Raw genomic sequence first — 23,403 nt, 5'->3', positions numbered from 1 at the left:
ATTTGTTGCACACTTGAAGTGTTTAAGAAGGTACAAATGCGTAGTTCAGTCATCTGCCTTTCTACTGACTCTGCCTTAAAGTGAGAGTAACTACTCCACATGACAGAGGGAGTCATCACAGTATTTTCTAGGACATGGAGTGTGGGAAGGTAAAGTTCAGGAACAGCAACAGTGGGGCAACACCTCCCACTGAAACACACTATGTGTTATATTTCCCACAGTGTAACAGTCTGGAATATCAGCTGTTGGGAAGGAACAGGATTCTCTCATGGACCTGTGTTCCTCGTGACCAGGTTTTCTGTACAAAATGCTGTATAATCAAACTACATTATATGTGATACAATGGTGACAAGGAAATAAATGACCTTGAGAAGACTGACTGAACAGTGAGTTAACTAAGCAGAGGGTTTAAGGAACCAGAAAGATGTAATTAGTTTAATGAAGGAGGAAAGAAGAGGAAGCATCATGATTGCTCTTTGAATTTCTTTTCGAAGAGCAATAAATATTTGGAACTGGATTATGCTACTCCTGAGGAGACCAGTATTGTCATATATTACAGACTAATGGCAGATTTGTTATCTGATTGCTTTGTCTGAAATGAGAAATTCTGGCTGATGTTGGGCCATAAAAAGAAATTAAACTGCCTCTAGACTCTTAAAAGTATTTCACATCCTGTGGATTTATCTTTTTCTGTGGCTGTCCTTAAATCTTGAGAGCTAATACAGTGCTTCTGGAAGAAGCTCCTAATAGTATTCTTGATTGGTAAGTTGAAATGTGCAAGGGCAGCAGCTAGATGAGTTTTGGGACCTGAAATCTTTCCAAGGAGGAGTTTTAAGTGTTGCTTTGTCATGATGAGAGACCGTCAGTACTGTGTGAGAATTCTTCCCTCCTCCTCTTTTCCCTGAAAAGATGCTTATGTAGGTGGCCTTGGGATTGAGGTCTGCACATGGGTTTTGTGTGTGTGTTCATTTTGGCTTGCCATGTATTTATCTCAAGACAGATAGATATCAATGTATGAAGCATTTCCTTCAGAGGTTTGGGGTTTTTTTTTCAAATAAGGAAAATTGCTTCCTACTTTCAAAGTAGAGAAGTTGGCATCTAGTTGAATGAAAGAATTCAGCAAATAAATAAGTTAACTATTAGTAGAGTAACTCATTAGTCAGCATGATTACTACAAGTACTTTTTAATTTAGTTGTTGACTCTTGCCACCACTTTTCCTAGAATTTGTTTCCACCTTCACTATTAATCTAAGACAATGCAATGTCTTGAAAATGCAATACTTTGATTGTCTTTTGCTTTAATACACCAGGTAATATACACTTTAAGCAAGCTCGAATCACTGATGTGTTATTTTATTTTATTTTCAATTTGTGTCCAACTTTTGGATATTGTAGCATTATATGTTTCTTTGTAATTCTAGAGCAGTCCTGTTTAGCTGTTGGAATTTGTTAACAGCATTGCAGATACTGGTGCACAGTGTCTTCCACATGAGAATAATTTTAATCAGCCTTATTCATGTTTTTGTTAAGATCTAGTATGGACATAAATGTTGCAACACTGAGGAATTGAGGGTTCAGTGACAATTCATTGGTCAGGAACTCTGTATTGAGGCCATGCTTTTCTTTGGCTTTCGTTGCATCCTGGAACTTAGTTTAAGGAAAGTTCAATTCTTGGAAAAATAAAGGAAGGAAAGCTCTTTTTACTTGTAAGCACATGAAAGGTAATAAGAAATTAGGTGCATTTGCCCTTTAAAAGCAAAGGGCATGTGTGTGACTGACTTTGTATGCACCACCAGCTTTTTCAGAGTTAACAAGGCAACAGCACTGAGTCGTGGTGGCAAGGTCTGACTTCTGGCAGCTAGCCTGGCTCTTCTATTCCTAAACTGTGTGTCTCAGTTTAAGGAGACTGGAGTGTTTCGCTAAGGAAGATGAGTTATGAGATAGACCAAACTCCTCTCTCTCAGCAATTGTAAATCCGAAATTAAGAGGCTCCAATTGAAGAAGTATGGAAAAAGGAAGAAATAACAACCCTTTATTGGGAAAAACAGTAACAGAACACAGAAACAACTAAACAATAATCCTGTACCCAAAAGTCCCCTTCAAAACGGAAACAGTTCGATACTTCTCTGTCCTCTGGCGCGATTCCAATCACGGTGGGCAGGAGCGCTGTTGGATCACTGGAGGAGCAGAGCCTGCAGTGCTCGGTGTCGGTCGGCAGGGGGCGCTGTTGGGCTCTGGTGGTCACCGTGTGGGGGCCCCGGATCACGGGAGAAGCCGAAATGGAGATCACCCCCCACCGAGGAGAGGAAGGGGAGGAGGGGAAAGAAGGACGATTTCTTTCCCATGAAATTCACGATGTCTGTGGCTGGCTGTGTTTGGGACTCTCCCCTTTCCTCTACGAGCACAGACCCTTCAATGAAATCTGAGCCGGTCTGTCTGGCAACAGAGCAGACCATAGGCAAGACGAGGCCGGAGAACAGCCAGATGACCAGGTCGAGAGCAAAACGGCCTCAGAACTTTTCCAGCACACACTGTGCCCCCGTTAAGGCAAAAAGTTAAGTGCCTCTTTCCAAAGAGAGGAGGGGAGAAAAACTCCTTCCCCCCACACCCCAGCCTTAGAGAAAGCTATCAGCCTGGAATGCAGGTTGGCCAGCTAGTTCTTTTGTATAGTCAGTTACTCCTTACAGCGGGACAGGGGAAAGGAAAATTTCTGCTTGGATTTTTAGAACAAATAAACCTATGACACTGTGTCTGCCTTCATCTTCTTATAGTCTTATGTCTGGTGAGATTCAGTCTTGCTCCTTACCTATGTCTGTGAGGTAAAAACTTATACAAGGTGGAAGCAAAACTAGTTGAGTAACTGCACCTAAAAATCACTTGCTGCATGGTTCACTGCCAATTGTCAGCATTTCCCTTCACACATTTGTTTTACAAGAGGCCTGAGATGATAAAGAGTGTGCTGAGAATCTTACCAGGGGAGAAGCAAAGAGCTGCAGGTGTGGCCGAGAATGAGATTACTATTTAGAATAATCTTGGCAAATGGGAGATGTCATCTGGAACAAAGCAGGTGTCAGTGAGCATGAAAACTCACTGTCTCTAGGCTGGACTGCATGGATATGAGATGGGGGAGGAAACAGGGAAAGGTGCAGGTCTTTGGAAAAGGACCTGGAATTTTTGTTTACTAAAGAAAGAAGGATACACTGTCATGTTATTGGGTTAAAGCACTTGGGTAAGGAGCTCAAAAGTAATTTGAAGGAATTTCTCTGCTCTTCTCAGAGTTCTGCAGTATCCCACTGTTTTAGCTTATGAACTCTGAGATTGAGACCAATTGAAAGATAGCAGTGGTCTAGAAAATATTAAAAGATTGAAATAATTAGAATGGCTTAGTCAAAAAATTAGCATATTCAGGTTGCAGAGAAATGGCTCTCTGCAACCTCTCTCTGTACCTCAGTTATGAGGAAGGGAAGGTGAGATTTGGTCATGAAGAAAGTTTTTCCTAATGCCAACGGCAGAGGAATACTAAATCAGGTAGTCTGACAAGATATGTGGTTCTTTGGTGGAAGGTGAAAGAATTAGATGTTGTCTTTATATAAGCCTTATACAGGAATCTTAGGGACTTACTTTCATCATGTCTGTTACTACCATTTGCACATGTGGAGAGAATTCCAACAGGTAAATTAAAACTTTATATATCCCAAAAAGGAAGCGTGCCTTGTGATTCTAGTCAGAGGATCTGAGAGCTGTTTTCTATTGGTTGGTGTTTTTTTTTTTGGCCCTGCTGACGAGTGTAAATCCTATTCTTTAATGGAACTCACTGCTTCTTATTTGCATGTATTTTTAATAAGATCACGGCTCCCTGAGCTGCTAAGGTAAAGTGTGGTCTTCATACAGCTGCAGGGGTAAGAGAGTGAGAGGTCATTGTTTGAGGATGTTTGTACCCAACCAAGTGAAATCCACATAGCTCAGTACTTGCTCCTGTCAGATAAGAAGAGTCTATTGGCACAAATATAGAGTAGTAGTTTCTGTTCTGCTTTTGCAGTTTAGAGACATCTCGAGGTGGAACTTTTGCTGTTCTAAAAGTCTGCTTTTTTAACGAATTTTTATAATAATATTTGTACCTGTTTGTTTCATGGTCTCAGAAATGTCTTTAGGCATTGAATTGTGTAATTTAATTATTCACTAGGCAAAGAAGTATGTAAGAGCAGCTTCATAAAATTTCATTTGATGTTCTTAAGTTCTTCTGGGAAACACTTAGGGCATCTGACATACCGAGTCACTTTGTGCTATAATGATTTTTTTTCCCTATGTACTTTGATCTGACACCCATCATACTTGCCTGTTTTGTGAAATAAAAAATTCACTTTACTTTCGTTGTGTGGAAGTTGCTCCATGATCAATATTACCTATATTTTTTTGGGTGCTTTATATTTTTCATGAGGTAGGAGAATTTGAAAAACCATGAAAAACCATGAATGTATCAGCAGTGTAAGAACGCGTTATGTTCTCTCTTCCCTCCATTAAAAAAAGTCTGATATTCTGGATGGTTTCTAACCTGACCACTTCAAAGCACTGAATGAATGTTTTTGAAGGTCTGTGTTCAGAAAGTGCTAGAACTTTTTCTGGTAATGGCATTAAATAACTTGTACCAGTGTGCTATGTTACATTTATTGACATGTCACTTCATTTGCTGTTTTCTGTGCTTGTTGCTCAGTGTCCTGAAGTTCTGCAAATTTTTTAATGATCTGTCAGTTTTGATTGATCATAATAATTTTGTATGAAGCACATATGCTCCTCAAATGACAGATAGGCAGGTGACCATCCTAAAGAACAGCCCAAGTCCTGGTACAGATTCTGATGAGGCTTCTGTCCTCTTGCCTGTCAGTCTTTGTCTCTTAAATCTTACCGTGCAAGTCTTCAGTTCTCCAGCAGCTTCCTATGTGAGACATCAGCTGAAACTTCTTAGAAGTATTTTGTTCACTACCACTTCCAACTACTTTTTCCATAGGATCCTTGATTCCTTCAAAGGACTCTTCAAGTTGTGAAGCATGATTTTCCTCTACAAAAGCTGTGTTGATTTTTTTCACCATTTATTCTAATCTGCAGATTCTTAAATATGATTCCTTGTCCAGTATCAAAATCAGACTTTGTTTTGCTTCTACCGATTGCCTTGTCAGCTCTGAAAAGATTTGATAAATTTTCCACTCTCCATTTCTCTTTACTTAGGTCACCTTAAGCCTAAGTTTTTCAGAATTGATAGTTTGGCAGTTTAATAGTTGGTACTTTAACACTGTCACTGAATAGCACCTGACTGATGAATTGTTACTATTGGTATTTTTAAATGCTCTGCTGATGCTTCGTTGTGAGAGAATGTCTTATATATCCTCAGTGTGAAGAGGATCTAGTGGGGGATTGGCTTTGACTGTCCTTGTAGTAATTTCAGAAAACAACAGCTCATCTAGATTTTCTCTTTTATCCTTATCTTCATATAATTCTGTCTTTTATGTCTTCATTATCTAGTGGATTATTGCACTGTTGTAGCAAGCTGTCTGAAACTATCAGATTCTACTATGTTCGAGATCAGAAATAGCAATGGGAATTTTGTAACATTTTACTGCTCTCTGACAGATGGCTGTGCAGTTCACTGGAAAGCTTTTATTATGCTTCCGTGTACTAGCTGGTGTATGCCTATCAATTAGACCAGTACTGGACTTGTATTACCAGTTTTAAATTCTACTGATGACCTGTATGCAGATGAAAATACGCACATAGATAAAGAGTTAGTAGTAATTGGAATTCTGAAGAAAAGCTGGGTTTGCATTTTTTTTTGTACTGAAAAATGAAATTCTCCACTCTATCATATGTGATAGAATAGTTCTTTAAAAAAAAATAAAATAAAAAAAGATTGCTCCTTGTCTGTGTGCAGAGAGCAGAGCATACAACTTGTCTCTGTTTAAATGGCTCCAGTTTGTTGTTTTATTTAATAAATGTAGTTTTCATAAGGGCTTCATTTTGCCACATGCAGTTTTTTAACATCTGCTTGAAACCTGAATGTGCCCAGGTGCTGGTGGTAGTGTGTGTTCTACTTTCATGAGTCCCCTTTGAGCAAGGATTAAGACTTATGTTCCTGTCCAGTGATATTATGCTATTTCCACCTGGTTTGCATTTGTGATGAGAAGACTGGAGCCAAATTTACTCTAATGTTTTGCTCCTGATTGTAATTTTTTGCCAGTGAAGACTTTCCCTTGGGCTTTGTAACTTTGAAAAAAGTGATTTTATATCTGTTTTTAAAAAAATGTGGTGAATTTTGTAATGCTTATAGCCTCCTGCGTTTTTCCCCCTCCTCTTGTATCTGCTTGCATAGCTGCTGTTCCTCTGCAGTGACTGAATGTTAGCATCACTTAGTCTTTTCTATTTTTGGTCATGGAGAATGGAAGTTGGGTATTTATACTAGGCACTTCTTTGTTTCTAGAATGTCACTAAGTAACCAGAAAGGAATATTAAATAATGCCTTCTTGAATATGAGCTAAGGTTGTCCCTTCATAAGATTTTATAAATGTCTGTGATCAGTGCTTTGTTTTAAATAATGAATACTGAAAATAGTTCTCTTTTCTTTACCCTTACACACCGTGTCTGTGTTTCAGTTTTGCTTCATGTGTCTTTTCTTACAAGGGCATTTCTAAACTGTTATGGAATGTCTCATCTAAAGCTGGACATTCTAGCATGAGATTATGAGGGAATATTTAGCATGGGTCCAGATGTAGATAATATGGTATACCTTGCACTTGTTAGCTGTACACAAAGCTTGTTTCTTATTTTCATCATCATGGCTGGGCTTCGCGAACGAAGATTTGGGAAGGCTCTATCCACATTTGTTACAGGCATGCTGGTGGCTTATGAGGCCAATACGTGACAGACATATCCGATTGCAAAAGGCACAGCAGAAAGACTCCTTAGATGGTATATTCTGCAAGACACGGTTCTTTCTGCGTTGTTCTTATTTTATTTTATAATTTAAATACTTTTTTCTTAATATAAACCCATCGAAGAACTTCTTTGTCAGTTTGTTTCACCTAGATTGCAGTCCAGAGTTACAGCTTGAAATTTTAGTCCTATAGTCATCCTTCCTGAGCGCTTACTGTTCTAGATATTGGAGTAATTAGAACCATATAAGAAATCTGTGTGGCTTGATTGGGCCCTTTCTTGTGTTGCCACTTGTTTTCTTCCACTCTTTTTAAAAATACCACTACTAAATTTGTCTTTCATATAACAAACTTTGGCCTTCTGTCCTTTCGTTTTCTTGCTAATGAGTGTCTGCTTCTGTTTTATCAAGGGCGAGGTTCAGAAATAAATGAAATTATCTAGTTTTTCAGCCACAATACACTGTGTCATAAGAAATTCCAAGAACTTAAAAAACCCCCCAAACTTCTCTTATGTGTGTAGAGACAAAATTATATCTTCACTCAAAATTGTGTGTATGAAGTGATAGCATACTACTACTTGCAGTCATTTGAGAAGTCTGCTATTCTTTTTCTTGAACTCTGTCTCTTTTTTTAAAGAAATCTGGTGTATTGTAATAATCTGAAAATGCAAAGCAACTTAATCTAAGTTTTGCAATGCCTTTTAAAATGCTGAAATAATAATAAAAACATTTGGTATGTTTTTCTTTCACAGAGTCCCCAGAAAAGAAAAGAGAAGTATATTTCAGAAAGTGAAAATCAGAGGAATTAGCTGCTGACATAGGAAAACTATACTAAGGAACATTTTTTGAAGAAAATTTTTAAGGTATGTGAGCTTAAGTTATGCTTTGCAGAAAAGCCTTCCTGAAAATGAGCTACCTGTTTTGTTTTGAGTGGACCAGTATTCCAAAGTCAGTTTTGAAATAAACAGGCTAACTTATGTTACCACTTTGGATGTTTATTGTTGGCAATAGCTCTGTGGAAGCAAGAATTTTGCTAGTTGATGTTGCATACGTTTTATATCAAATGCATACATAGATAATCTTCTGAATGTGTTCTTAGTGTAAACAAATGGTAGGTAGAACATGTGTTTTGTGTTTCATGGTCTTGCACATTCCAGGAATAGATCCTACCTTAACAAAAATGTCAAATGTTTGAGAGTCTCTAATTTTTATTTAAGGTGTGGATGAAGAGCTAAGAATGATTTATTTCATTATTTTAGTGGAACATAGCTACTATAAGCCTCACATTCAGAAATTGAGATGGACTGTCTAACAAATTCATAACCTATTATAAAATTGCTTTTGAATCAGTACACAAGCCTTGAATTTGAGAATTTGTGTCATGAATCCAAATCCTCTTTCTTTTCTGATTTTCAAATATTCTTAATGTTTACAGATAGTGTTTGCAAAATATAAGGCATTCTATACTCTGTATGATTTGGAGGCTATGCAGATTTAGGATCAAGGGAGTTGACAGCATATCAAGAGTGAGTGTTGATGCTGTTCTTGTTCCATGTTCCTCCTTATGGTGAAGCCTGGTCTCCATTGTGCATTCCTGTTCTGAATTTAAGTGGGGGCCAGGTGTGCTTTCTAGTTTTGTGGTTTGTTAGTTGCCTGCCTTGTTACTGATACTGTGAAACCACAAGTTCCAACTGATGCATGTGGATCCATCATTATTTTAAGATTTGGATATAGTTGATAGCAATATGTAACAGAAGGCACCAGCTGTTATAAGGGCAGGATAGCATCCTATGAAAATATTGCTTTGTATGTGTTGTGTTTTTTCCTGATTATTTGATTTCAGAGACACAGGACCTTTGATCTGACCCGGAGTGGCCACTCTCATGTGTCACAGACAGATTGCAATCTTTAAATTAAATGTTGATTTGCTATGAAAGCTACTTTCTTCAGAGTTGCTGCTGGATTCCAGGAAGACTATTAACACTGGAATATTGGCTTTGTTTGCTGAGGGGAGTGTTGCAATATTGAAAGATTATGTTAATGTCATTGAAGTTTCTCACAATGTTAGCATTGCTTTGTTTAGAATCTTGACTGCATGCTGTGGTGATGATTGAGACAAGTTGTAAACTGTCTTCAGTAACTCTCCTTAAATTTAGAACTGTTTGAGATCTGGTTGCTCATTCACAGTATGTAATTAAATGCATATTGAATATTTACTTCCTGTGAGTGATTAGTTAGTTTTTTTGAGAGTGACTCTATAAAGAAAGTAAGTCTTTCTTGGAATTGACTGTGAGACATATTTTAACTCTTAAGCTTACCAGTTGTTTTTTGACTAACTTACATTCCCAGTAATTTTTTTAGCAATATAAATCTATATATCTCTTACATTTCAAAACAAGAAAAATGAATTCATTTGTCTTGTTTGATGCTACTGGGATTTTATTGCTTTTACAAAACATGCTAGAATTCAGTTTGAGATTTGACTGGCATGTCAGGTCACGTATGGAAAAAGAGATAACCTCAGGGATGTCTACCAAACGTGGAAGAGGTCTCTTCCCTAGGAAGAGTAAGCAGTTTCTGAAGGTTTTTTTTCTGTATGAATTTAGCATATCATGTTCGTGGTTATGACTTCTCCATCCAGCTTCTTTAAAATGTGATGCCATCTCTGTTATTTCCTCTAAGATGAAAATATTCTCCCATGTTTTTTTGAGAAAGATTTTTTTCCCCCAGAATATATTTCACACTGTATTTTCATCTTTTTGGGATTAGAGTAGAAGGTATGTTTGTGTCTCAAACCAGTTCCACATTAAATCTTTTCTGGGTTCAGATTTTGCTGTACTATTCAATTTTGCCAGTAGTCTGGTTGCAAAATCTCTTTGGGAATCTTTGTCTTTCATGTTCAGTGTGAGCGTTTTAATGTTGCTCAAGGTTCTGATTTGCAAAATCTCCTGAAATTTTGTGTGATAACTGAAGCCAATAACATCTTTATTTTTTCTGATATACTCTGAAAATGCTAGGCACTCTGAAAAGTCTGTCAAGCCTTGTACATACCAGTATTAGCTGCTACAGTGTTGATATTAGTTTACGTGTCTCAGTTCTTGGTGTAAAATAAGAATATTAGTCCTACTTCCTTCAATGAGCTGTTAGGAAGATAAATCTGTTAATGTATGTTAGTGCAAAACACTCTTCTAATTTAAGTAGTACTTCTCTGTTCAAAAGACCCAAGACATTGCTGGAGTGCAGGAATTAGTGAATAAGCAGTACACAGATTGTGGTTGCAACTGCAGTCCAGAGGTAGAGTTGCAGTGTGGAAATTACTCATATGTCTGGTTTCAGGTCTTCCATGGTGTGGCTGCATGTTTGTCAGCACTAGATCCAGGTGTTCCAGAGCCACCTCTAACAAGTGTCTTTGACCTCCGGTTATGCTACAGTATTTCATAAGGCAGCATATCTTATCTGTTTATCAATTTATGTCACTTAGATACAAGAAGACTGGACTGACTTAGGAGAAAATTGTGTGAACTTAAGAACTCTGACCTGGGGGATCTACAATTGTGTGGGAAACCTGGTTTGGGATATTTTCTGATTTTTGGGAGGTTGAATTTGAAAGTTTAATGGTCTGCTGACACAGGGTTTAGGAGAAAAATAGCTTCTACCTACTTATCCATTTCCCACAGATGCAATGCCCGAGAGCTGGTGTTTTATTTGGATTTTTCTGTGCTCTTAGGATAGTAAACACGGGAAAAAACTATTTCTGGTCACCAGGAGTGGAAAAGTGCAGTTGGCAGCTCTTGTCTGGAGATACTCTCAGCTATGCTTATTTGATTACATATGTAGATTAGTCTTTAGTATCTGTCTTAGATGCTATTATATTTTCCCTTTTACTGTAGTTTAAATTAGGAAGGTATGTTTTTGCAGAAATGGAAACTGGAGAACAGTTCTAAGCCTGAAATCTCTTCCAGTCATAGACAGGTTGATTTGAAACAGTGCTCTGACCCTCCATTCAGCTTATATTGAGGAGGTATATGTATGTGGTTAATCTCGTGATTAAGTTATTTCAGGGTTTAGACATTAATACTTGCTCTTTGTCTCACTAGATGTTTTTCTTTTGAAAATCGTCTTATCAATCTCCTTCTCCTTTCAGATGTGGTGAAGAGCCTGTATTTTCCCCTGTGTGGTATATTGTGCCTTAAAAAATGGGGTTTGGAGGTGATCTGAAGTATTCTCATGATGCTTTATTAAAACTTCAAGACTGGGAACTGCGACTGCTGGAAACGGTGAAGAAATTTATGGTAATGCGAGTAAAAAGTGACAAGGAATATGCCTCCACTTTACAGAATCTTTGCAATCAAGTAGATAAAGAGAGCACCTGTCAATTGGATTATATCAGCAATGTGTCTAAGGTGAGTCTGAAGTATTTTGAATTTGGAAATATCCTTGGAAATAAAAGTGCTGTTTGTTTGTTTTGGTTTCATTTGGGTTCCTGTTCATTCAGGTTCTTGAGAGCTAGTGTTGCCAAACCATTTTAAATGGGCTGCTTTTTGTTCCTCAGTGGAATATGCAGAAATTGAGCTCTAGTCTTGGTTCGAAAATAATAACTGAACTAGAATCAATCCTGATTTTTGAAATTCAGTATTTTACATACCTGGCTTGAGCCTGCTTAACACTTAACACTTTGTTAAGTGTTTTGAAAATGGAGTATGCTATAGTAAGCTTTTCTTTCAAGACAGTTAAATAGGAACTATTGTTTACGTTATATAGAATTTGTGACAGAAATAGAAAAATACCAGGAAACCAAGTCAAAGCCTAGCATTCCAACTGTTATGCACACTGCAGCATGTGTTGTGAAAACAAAACATTAATTCAGGATGTTTCTCATAATTGTGAAGTTATTTTGTATCCAATTTGAAATAACTGCATTGACTTTTTATGAAAGTAAGGCTTCTCCAAATTACTAATTTTCAGATTTAGAGTAAGTCCAGTAAACATACTGATGAAGCACACTTCCTTCCCTCCTGACAAGAGAAAAAACTATTCTGTTTTAATGGCTTACACAATTCTTGGCCCTTGTGCTGTAGCAGTGGTTACACAGTCCCTTCAGCCTGGCGTGAATCCTGATCTTTCTGCAGGAAAACACCCTTTTTGAGTCAAGTTAAATTTTAGACAAAACTGTTTTTATGTAGTGGGCTTATGGGGCGGCTGCTTGAATACTAGCACTGGCGTAGCATGAGGAACAGGACTGCTCCTTGTGCAGCAGGATGATTTATACTGGATTAAAGTGACAGAGTGCGTGAGTTGAAAGCTGTGCTGATATAGCTGGGCTGCTTCAGCTGCCCCAAAAGTAGCACTGCACAGTGTTTATCTGTAACATTCTGTTATTGCCTCCCTCTCCCACAATAATTATTGCCTTGTCAGTTGAAATACTGCGTTTTTTCCCTTGTCTCTGTATTTTGGTGGTATATCTGAAATGCTTGTTACCCAATTATGTTTCTTACACAGGGTTTGTTATAGATATTGCTATTGAAGTTGTGATGATTTCAGTAAATAAATATTAAAGCATTTTCATTAGCCTAAGATTGGCAGATGTCGTGTATTTCCTTCAAGCTTTCTCCTGTTAGATCCCAAAGTTTTATATAGAATTGTTGGTGATATGACTCATCTTGCTATTGCTGCCCCAGTAGAATTGCTCTTAGTGCCCTTAGTGCTGCCCAAACTGTCTTGCAATTCTTTTAGGCAATGAAACATAGCAGATGAGGGCTGGAAGAGTAAAGGAGAATTGTCATCAGAGTAATTAGCATTATAAGGTATAAACAACTCTTAGCCTTCATGTAGCTAGCTCAGTCTAGGATGATTCATGTTAGTGACATGGACACTTCCTATGAGCAAATAACTTTAGAAAAGCTGAAGGTCTCACTTTAGCTGTGTTCTTTTTGGCTTGAAAAGAGGCCTGTGTGCAACATTTTGAAATTTTGTTTTGGACATAGGCACTCAAGTTGTTCAGCATTATTTTTCTTCCTTTTTTCTTTTTTTTTTTTTTTTGTCTCTTAAGGAGATGCCATTTTCACTTTCTACATCTCTATACAACAGCAAAATTATTCATATACTACTGACAGATCTTCTGTGTGGGCTTGCCTTAAAATTTCACTGACACCTTGAATTTTAAAGTTGTGTAGTGACACATTGTCTTACTGGCTTTGTCAGTTAAAATGTCTGAATTATTGATTAATTTACTCATCCCATTCTAATTTAATTTGTTTTACTAGTTCAGGATACTTTTTCTCTCTTCCTGACATTTTACAGAATAAAAGTATGATACAAACATGATGGGACATAAATCTAGTATCTTATATCTCCTAAGATGTAAAATACCTGTATATTAAAGTTTTAGTATTATGTGGCATCAAAACCAAATACCAAGCTGTCCCAACAGCTCTTTTGTGTGTGTGTATGTCTAAAAAATACTGTTAAACCAAACAATGTTGTGTTTTATTGCATTTGATGGATTGTGGTTATTTTTTGTGGAAGGAAATGCTTTACCTTTTCTGCTGTCCCCACCCAGCTACTTTTCTGTCCCATAAAAATTTCAATTTTTGAAGCATTTTCATTTTTACTTTTCCCAGTTTAAAATAGTAAAATATAATCATACAAAGCACAGAAATCTGGCTTAACTGATATTTTCTCCTGGAAACATTGGTTTCATCTTTTCCTGATGGAAAGAGGGATGTAAAGAACAGGAAAGTTTTTAATGGAAAGGGAAGTTTTTGCTATGTTTCTGACTTACTAAGGCTCATTTGGTGAATTGTAAGCTGAGTACTGTTAAAAAATGCTTTTGCTGTGATTTTTCAGGGTGGATTAAAACAGTACATGTCTCATCAATAATAAATCAACCTTAAAGAAAATGGAGGACTGACTACATTTTCACCTCTGAGAGCACTTTTGTGATCTCTTCTATAACTACAATGCCCAGTCCTCTCAGACAGGTGTTTAATTATGTTTTTTTCCTCTGCAGCTTTGCAGTGTGGCTCCTCTGTCATTTGGAAAGTGTTCTGTAATGGAGAGGTGAAATGGTTTTCAGCCGTAGCTGGGAAGCTTTAGGCTGTGATGTTTTACAACACCACAGTCTAGAGAGCTCTGTGCCAATCTGTGAGATATTTACAAGCTAAGGAAATGTTAAAGATGGTTCAATATAAAAGGGAGTTAGTTGTCTTTTGTTTAGTTCTCCAGAACCCAGTTTGTGTTGCAGTATTTTCATATGGAGATGGAAATATTATGTATATATGTTTATATATGGGATGTAAGGGAACAAATTAATTTTCCAAGGTTTTGATCTAAGGTTGATTCCTGTTTCAGCAAGAGGTAAGGTAAGATAAATGCTAGTAAAACTAGTATATTAGGCTTTTGTTTGAACTGAAGTTTAATTTCATGTTTGTGTTATCTGTAGATGTGTATCTGTATTCAGTCACATACAACACATTACTCTGGCCTGAAAACTGACTGACAGAGAGTCCAGTCCAAGTAAGGGTACAGAAAGATGTTGGGTCACTGTAACAGATGAGTATTTTGTCTGTTTAGCACCTTGTATGTGGCACTGGCAGCCTAACTGATGCTGTCAGCTTCAAGAAGCAGCTGACATGATGGTATCCTCTTAAACCCTAACCGCTCAAACGCATATTACTGTGAGGTATTTGGACAAGGGCAGAGAAGCCAGCTTGGGCAGAGTAACTGTGGCTGGGAAACAGGAGAACAAAGAACATGGGAACATGGCTGTCAGGGGTGTCAAGAATGTATTTAAAGAAAAAGGCTGTAATGCTTTCTTTGGTGTTCAGAAGTACTAGGACTGAAGGGTGAACATACAGTATTGTATTTTTGTCCCTGCTGCTTTTTTATGATTTTATGAGTAAGTTTGAGGCATGATTTTGCAGGAGGATCTCAAATGCATTTGGATAAGTTTAAGATTTTTTTTCCAAATTGTTTCAAAAAGTGATCTATCTTTTCCCACAGTTCATGTTAATTGTTTGATTAATTGTAAGCTGAAATAAGTAAGTGCTTTTCTGTTCTGGCTTTTTTTAATAGTCATGGCTGCTCGTGGTACAACAAACAGAACAGCTGAGCAAAATAATGAAGACGCATGCAGAGGATCTTAATTCTGGGCCTTTGCATAGGCTTACAATGATGATCAAAGATAAGCAGCAAGTTAAGAAGAGTTTCGTGGGTGTTCACCAACAAATTGAAGCAGAGATGTACAAGGTATTTTATTCAGCTGTGCTTTGTAAAATTTATGTATGTTTAAAAAGCGATAAATTGTGAGTGGATTTTTTTAGGTTTTTTGTTTTTGTTTGTGCTATGGTAAAAGTAGTAATGTGTGATATGTACAATGCTTGGTTTAAATTTTAATAATTTCCCTACATTTTTTTTCTCCTGCCTGCTGACAAGGCAGAGATTTCTTCTATATAAATTTCTGTGGACAGATAGCACTGGAAATGCTCTTGTTCCAGTAGAAAATTATTCTGCATGATGCTTCTCTACTCCATCTCTCCTCTTTTTCTCATTCCACTCTTGACAGTCCTGGAACCAGGGCACTGTAAACTTTGGTTAATGAGTGCTCTTTACAGTCCAGACTGTTTTGGGTGGTGACAGGATTCTAGTCCGTATTCTAAACTATAAATCAAGTATAAGCCAAACATCGAGGCTGCTGATGAAGCTCTTCAGGCCTTTTCCATGGCTTGTCAGTTGTTCTGCTTATGTTGAAAGCACTGTATCTACTCAGTAAAGCTGACAGAAATCACAGTTTCATTCAGATGCTCTGGGGGAAGTTTAGCTGCAAATGTCAAAAATCATATTGATAGTGTGAAAGGTCTGCAGAGAGAAGGAAAAGCACTGTTTCTTCTTTCTTCCCAGAGAATTTGGGCTTTGGAGTGGCATAATTAAAATGTAACGTGAGTAATGCAGCGCAATTGACATGGACTGATGAGTATAAGATTCTTGGGCCATTTATAAGAAGAAATTAAATCTGTGTTTAAACTAAACATATATTAAGTTAAATATATTTTCTGTAATAAGACTACTTCCATAAAATGCTACAATTCTGACATCTTCCCCAGGTAGTGACTGTGGGGACTACTACATCTCTTTTGATGCACGGTCAGTAGGCTGCCATTATCTGATAAAGTTTCCAAGCCAAATAATGCCGTGGTGCTACTTATGGATTGGTGGATCTGAAAATAGTCAGGATGGAAGAGGAGAGAAAAACTGGTAGAACACATTAGAAATAATAGAAGTTATAGAGAATTGCAGAAATAGAAAAAGAAATATAAGAAAGAGAGGCTGAATGGAGGAAGATTTTTGGAAACTCAGGTATACTTTTAAAAAAGACTATGCAAAATGGTTTTTTTTTCTGTTAATAGGTTAAACTCTAATAAAGTCTCTAAAAAAACTGTCTTTTAAGTAAGGCTTTTCCAAACAATATAGTGCATATTGAGCACTCACTAAATGTTTATTTACAAACCATATTGACTCTATTTAATTCTAGGCTGCATAGCCATGAAAATATTTTGGATCCTGATTAATAAGCTTGTGTTGTTTTTTTGGTTTGAGTTTTTTTGGGTTTGGTTTTATTTTTCCTTCCCTGATTTTCCCAAGAAACATTTGAATAGCATTCTGGTTAGATATGATATGTTCTCCCATTGTTAGCTGACATTGTTTATTCAAAGGTTTTGTGTACCTTGAGCACTTACAGAATGATTCCCTGAAATGCAAAATACTTCACATGTTCTGTGGTACTATTTTTACTTTTGTTATGCACAGAGGTAAAATACCTGTTGTTTCCCAGGACAGTATCCAAACTGTCTAAACATCAGTGTCTGTGTAGTTCCTATGTTTAGGATATGCTGGCAGAAAAAAGTGGTTAGGTGAAATTCGTATGTGTGATCCTTTCTTGTTCTAGACATCTCTACAATGAGGAATCCTTTTGGGAAAATTCTTAAGGACAGTAAAATACTGTGTCTTTTACACAAATATAATAGGACTTGTATCCTTCTTTTGGTTTTCCTTTTTAAGGTTTTAAGTTTTACAATTGATAAAGTGGTTCGTGAGTAGTTGCTGTTCCTTAGTCTTTTGTTATGAAGTGTAATGTCTAAAAATTCTTCTATTTTACTCTTTTTTTTTTAGGTACTAAAGGGTATCCTTCCTATGCATAGGACCTGTTAATGTACTATGATTTGTTAAGCATCTTTTTGATGTTTTTTTTCTCTTGTAATTGAACTGGAATACTGTTTATGATTAGCTGGGTTTCCTAAACATATTTTTAATTACTCTGATGTGGATGGGGATCTCTGTTTCAGCCCTCTTATTTAATTCCATGCATTTAGTGATTTTGATTTTTCACTGTGTAATTTGCAACATGTAACTTGCACCGTGTAATTGCACCATGTAATATCCTATTAGTATTATGTCAAGCCAATGGAAAGTGGTAGCATCCTTATTTTGGATAATGAATCTTGTTAATTCTCCTTCACTAATGTTAAGAGTTATTTTATATGTTAAGAATAAGTATTTTTAATGCTTTTTATATTTCTGTTTTCTTAAAGGTCACAAAGACAGAACTAGAGAAACTAAAATCTAGCTATAGACAACTAATAAAAGAAGTAAATTCTGCCAAAGAAAAGTATAAAGAAGCTGTGGCTAAAGGTATGACTTGAGTTAATTTTGTCTATTTATTAGTACCTTTTTCGAACCTGCTAAAACTCGTACAATGTAACAGGGTTGTTTTTTTATATTGAGTAACTTGGTTACAGTCAGTTCTTGTGAGTATAACAGATCAGACCTTTGCCAGCCTCATGTAAAAGAGGAAAATAAGTCATTTGCACACTGAGATTTTTTTTTAGGGAATGATGTGTCCAATCTGCATGGACTTTGGTTCCTGTTGAATTGTACTTGAATAGTTAGATAAAGGAGGGCCTTTGTTCCATTATGTATTGAAATATTATGTGTCCTTCTAAGATATTTTTTTTCTTTAGTGAAAATTAATTAAACGGCAGTATATTTCCAAGATCCATCTTTAAGTTTTTGTATGACTGCCTAAATAACAGTTAATGTCCTTGGTTCTGTTGTAGTATAATTATAGTAACTATCACTGTGGAGAGAAAGACTGTTTCTTTCCAAATTTGTCTAAAATTTGGAGTGGTAGCTGATATGTGAATGTAATGACAACAGCAGGGGAAAAGAGAAGTTATTTTAAGCACTGTTCAGCTGCCTTTTCTTTTCTTTTACTGATATTCATATTTACTTAAAGATGTAAATGCATATTCAGCTGTTCATTTCATCCAGTTCCCTGTCTTCTACATGTAACTTTAATTTTGTTGCTTGGTTTATTCCCAGGTAACTACTTAACATGGGGATATATAGTATGTAAAATGGAAAATTTAATAGAGTGCACTGATATTAATATGTTATTTTTATCCTGTCTTATTTTGTCTTCCTGTTAAAAGTCTGGTCATTCTCCATTCCTGAAGCATCAGACTTTCCCACTGAAATAAAAGAGTGTTTTGGCTATCAGCAGCTGTGATGTTTTGATGTGGTTTTGATTAACTGAATTAATGTTTCTTTAGATAAACAGCAAACATAAACTATTTTTAAGACATGTCCTGTGGTTTTCTTTGACCTTGTCTTTCAGGCTTCTATTTAGTGTTTGTCTTATTATAATCCGTACCTAATTTCACTTCCCCTAAAATCTTAAGTGTAAATCTGTTTTGACAAACACTGACATCCTTAAATATATTGCAGGTTTTTCTCCCAAAAGTTGCAGAATTGCTTCTCTCCTGTTAAATCCCAGGCCTTGTTCCTGTTTACAAATACTTATGTAGTTGATGAGCTACTACAGTTTGTGTATCAGCTGCAGGTTAGCTGAGCTGCTGGAATTTTTTTTTAAAGTTCTGGTGTTTTCATAGCGTTTCTGAGCTCTTATGTTGTCAGATGTTTTGTGAAGTGAAAAGTCAAGGAAGTCCTAAAATTGTAATGCTTCATTATTCCAGGCTATTCTTTATTCAGTGAGGAGTGCTTATTCGAATTATGTGCTATTAAGAAATACTACTTTTGTTAATATACAAACTGGTTCAATTTTTCAGGATTTCAAGAATTACTGGAAACAATGGAAGGAAAAATGCTTACCAGAACAGTGGGAGGGCATAACCAAGTATTGAAAATAAGCTGAAAAACATTTTGTTAAACAAAAAAAGATTAAAGTCTCTGGTCACCAGCTCTTGCAAAAATTGTGTTAAAATAACCAGTCCAGGTCCACTTGTGTAAAATACTGTTCTCAAGAGAGTCTGTTCCTCTGGAAAACCAACTCTCCAAGGCAGTGACTGGCCTTGCCTCTCTGTAGCTGATGGGGACAACTACTCCTTAGGACATATAGCTTTACCTTTACCCCTGGAGTTGTGCATGCTGAATTACCTGCAAATTCATGCAACACCTGTACGAGCCGGTGCGCAGGAGAAGAATGAAAGTCACACAAAGTAATGATTGAGAAGTGTCTCTATTTTGCAAGTTTAGTGATTTTGAAATTTAGTGACTTTTTTCCAGTTTGTTTTGGAATAGCGAAGCCATTTTGTAGTGAGAGGATGAGTTTACTAGAGCTGCTAGTGAAAGAGGTACAGGTGGTTTTTCACCTTGTGAAGGGAATTGCTTCCCTGTTTTCTAGCTGAGTTTTTAAAAGTGATGTAGATTTCTGGGCTAAATATACATGGCAGAGGATATTAACTGAAAAGGGTGAAGACTGGCGAAGTTTATTCAGTGGAAAGTAATGTTATGATTTTCTGCAGTCAGAAAATATTCTCAGGTGAACTTGAATTTCTCTGAGTTATACTTTCCACCAGCTGTGTGAACAATCACTTTGAATTAATGTCTTGACACCCTAAAGCAGGGTTACAGGTGTTTTCACTTTTTACTGAAAGCCTTATAAGAGAACCGTTGGAAAAAATAATAAGTATTAAGGATTGAATAATGATACTGGTTGGTTACAGGTTTTATTTGTGTTAACACAATGGGTGAGGCAGCTGGTGGAAAATTTTGAATAGTTTTTTAGTCAGGAAAAGGGAACTGCTTTCTGAAGGATGCAGGAGCTTTGTTATGGAAGACTGTGCTCTCAAGATCTGGAGAAAGATCAAAGTGTCTGAGATTCTGGCTCAAGATGCTCTAGGGAACCCTCTGCTAGAGCTGCTTCTGCTTGTGCACCAAAGGAAGCAGTGGGACAGTTGTGTTGCAGAGAGTGCACCACTGAGCCTTGGCTGCCACTGCACTTTAGGCTGGAATGCACTGCACTGTTGTGGGCACCAGTGCATGCTGTCCATATCAGAAGTGACTGATTTATCTTGTTTATTCTAGCCCTTACCCCATTTAGTCATGCGTAGCTGCTCCTTTCTGGACCAGTGATTACCGTGGCAATCACAAATGCAGTCTGGTTGGTTTTTCTTGGGCATGGAAACTCCAGGTGTCAGGCAGTCTGGTTGGTGTTACTCATTTGGTTGATAGTGTTTTACTTTTTTTTCCCAGTTGTTCATTCTTTTGGTTTTTTCATGTATGGTAAGAGAAAACAGGCTGAGAGGGTGTAAAGTCAGCAGGCTGAACTAGTCCAGTGCCTCTTTAATGAGGCATACTTCAGTTTTTGGGACTCTATGGACAAATTGATTACAGTAGCCTCTGGATTAGAAAGCTTTGTTTAAAACTCCCACAAAATATGTATGGGGAATGCACAGAGCATGTTCTTTTACAGAATTGAGGCATTAGGCCATGTTGGAGTCGTAGGGCATGCAGGGGTCATTGGAGTGAAATATAAGGTAAAAACTTATTATATTGTTTTTCTATAATAAAATGGACAGCCTTGTGAAATCTTTTGGGTCTGTGATAATGAGGAAAAAAAATTATTTAAGCATTGTACAATGTTCAATCCAAAATAACACTCTTAGAGTGTATACAAGTCTGAGTTTACGATGCTGTGCTAATCGATGATGCTGAGTAACAAGGTAATTAGAATGTGGCATGTTGATGTTGCTGCTGCAGAAAAACACATCGAGCCAAAATTTGTGCCAAAAGGAAAAGGCATTGTTTGGCTAAAGAAGTCACAAGGCTTTTGGAATAGTTTCATAAATAATGTGTTAAGAATACAAAATGGAGACTGTAGGAAAACTGCTAATATCAAGTGTGATATGCCATTACAGTTTGAATCTTGTTTCATTGAATCAGTAACTACTTCCAGTTAAGTTTGCTGTTTGCAATTATTTTTGTTTCTGCAGAATTGTGCGTCTCTATTAAGTATAGTTCAGTGTGTGTCTATAGGGCTTTTAGATGTTTTTGTCCCTGATTTTTTTGCTTAAACACTACTTACTGCTATATAAATAAGGAAATGATGATTACATGAAATAATAAACAGTAATTTACTCTTTTCCTTACATCTTTTTAAAAAATTGGGAAGCATTAATTCTTAAAACTTAGCATCTATTTTTGTAGCTGATTTTGGTGTTAGATGTTTAAATGTGAAACAGTTGCTGCTATAGCAGTTAATATTGCAAGTTGGTATAGAGCCAGGGTAGATTTGGGAAGTTCATACTGAATTTTAATACAAAATAATCTTTAGGAAAAATTACAGTTTTCATGTAGATATATTTGTTACAGGTGTTTATTGTATTCTTATTTCTAGTTAATTACTGATTGAATGTAGAAACTATGTTGCAACATTCTTATGTGGCATAATGGATCTGAAGTAAATAGTAAAAGAAAAATGTATTGATTCTAGTGTATCATAATTTCATTTTATGCTGCTACAGCAGCATACAAAATATTATACACGATTTCCCTAGGCTTGTGTTCCCTGACAACACTGTGATTTAGAGGAGAGCAGAAATATTAACAGTATACCAAGCACATTATACAGCGTTCCATCTGCTGGAAGAATATTTTTTGGTCCCTGCAACTCCTGTGATTTAATACTTCAGAATTGATGTGGCTTCTGTGGTACATACTGAAGTTGCACAACAGCATAAGCTACAGCTATTATAAATAAGGGAGCTGTTAAAAAAGCTTTCATTAAATCAAATTATTGTCCTACTATTCTTTGTAATAGCCGAGTGGCCAGAAAATACTTATTAGGTGGCTGGCGCATTCATTCTGAGATAACTATAAAATTGTTATTATACAGCTACATTTTCAGCACTTGTAGCTGTTTCTACGATGAGGGAAACTCCTTGGGGGATATTTTTTGAGCTTAGTTTTGACTGAAACTCTTACATTGTGAAGACAAAATGGTTGAACTGGCTGAACTGGTCTGTCTTATTCACAGAGGTCAGCAGACTGCATGGATTTCAAATTAATGCTCTACTGTAAATGTTTCAACTCATATGCTACTGATACTTAGAAGGTGTAGGGCGGGTTTTTTCTGTGTAAAATAAAGCTTCTAGAGCAGGAAACCCTGGGGAGTGCAAAGAGATCTTGGTGACTTCTCATGGAGTGTGAGACCAGCTTGGGCACATTGTTTCCACTTAATATAGACATGCAGCCGCAGGATGTGCTCGCCTCAGTTCTCACAGACCAGCATTCATAGTTCTGAGAGAATTTAGTAGAGGTGCTTAGTAGCTCAAACATCTGACAACAATTGAAAAAATTGCACATTCATTTTTGCTATTTTTATGCTATGTTTTTTTATTTATCCTAACATTAAGCTGATAACTTTGCTGAACTAATTCTTAACTTGTAAGTTTAGATCTGGTATTCTGTAAATGTGAACTCTTTAAGAACACATGAACATTTTTTTTTCCCACTAGGAAAGTATTTATTATTTGAAGTCATTAATAGGTTAAGTAAGGGAAAATCTGCCTGGAGGGCAGTCCTGCAGAAGGGCATCTGGGGTGCTGGTGGACAGCAGGTTCTACACCAGTCAGCAGGAGGTCAGACCCCATCCTGGGGTGCATCAACCACAGCACAGCCAGACAGTCAACAGAAGGGATAATCCCACTGTATTTCGTGTTGGTGGGGCCTCACCTGGAGCACCAGAGAGCAGTTCTGGGCCCCACTATTTAAGAAGGACATGAGGGTTTTTGAATGTATCCAGAGGAGGGCAACCAAGCTGAAAGAGGGGCTGGAAGGCATGTCCTATGAGGAGAGGCTGAGGCCTCTGGTTTGTCTGGCTTGGAGAAAAGGAGGCTGAAGGGTGACCTCATTGCTCTTTGCAGCTTCTTGAGAAGTGGAGAGGGCAGTTGTGACTCTTTTCCCTAGGATCCAGTGGCAGGACACATGGGAATGGCTCAAAGCTGGGCCAAGAGAAGTTCAGACTTGCCATTAGGAAACATTTCTTTATTGAGAGTATGGTTGAACCCTGGAACAGGCTTTCTGGAACTTGAACAAACTATAAGGAAATGCTTTATAAAAAAATGGAGAAATTAAAGTGTTTCCTCCAAAAGCAGGAGGCAAAAATTTTTTTTCTCAAGAGCTCACTG

At 37.0% G+C, this 23,403-nt stretch overlaps 1 protein-coding gene across 5 annotated transcripts in view; it reads left to right on the top strand.

Annotated features, from left to right (window-relative positions):
- FER (FER tyrosine kinase) overlaps positions 1-23,403 on the top strand; it is a 155,518-nt gene that overhangs the window by 7,933 nt on the left and 124,182 nt on the right. For all 5 annotated transcript variants that reach the window (XM_017812659.1, XM_017812661.1, XM_017812662.1 and 2 more), the window contains exons 2-5: positions 7,672-7,782; positions 11,064-11,322; positions 14,993-15,166; positions 17,506-17,605. In XM_017812659.1, coding sequence (XP_017668148.1) covers positions 11,116-11,322; positions 14,993-15,166; positions 17,506-17,605 — 481 coding nt within the window. In that variant the 5' untranslated portion in view covers positions 7,672-7,782; positions 11,064-11,115. The remainder of the gene's footprint in view (positions 1-7,671; positions 7,783-11,063; positions 11,323-14,992; positions 15,167-17,505; positions 17,606-23,403) is intronic.

The sequence above is a fragment of the Lepidothrix coronata genome, unplaced genomic scaffold (genome assembly GCF_001604755.1).
Source record: "Lepidothrix coronata isolate B3197 unplaced genomic scaffold, Lepidothrix_coronata-1.0 Scaffold37, whole genome shotgun sequence".
NCBI classification, from domain to species: domain Eukaryota; kingdom Metazoa; phylum Chordata; class Aves; order Passeriformes; family Pipridae; genus Lepidothrix; species Lepidothrix coronata.
The sequence above is the reverse complement of the archived record's forward strand: the minus strand, read 5'-3'. Positions and strand labels throughout refer to the sequence as shown.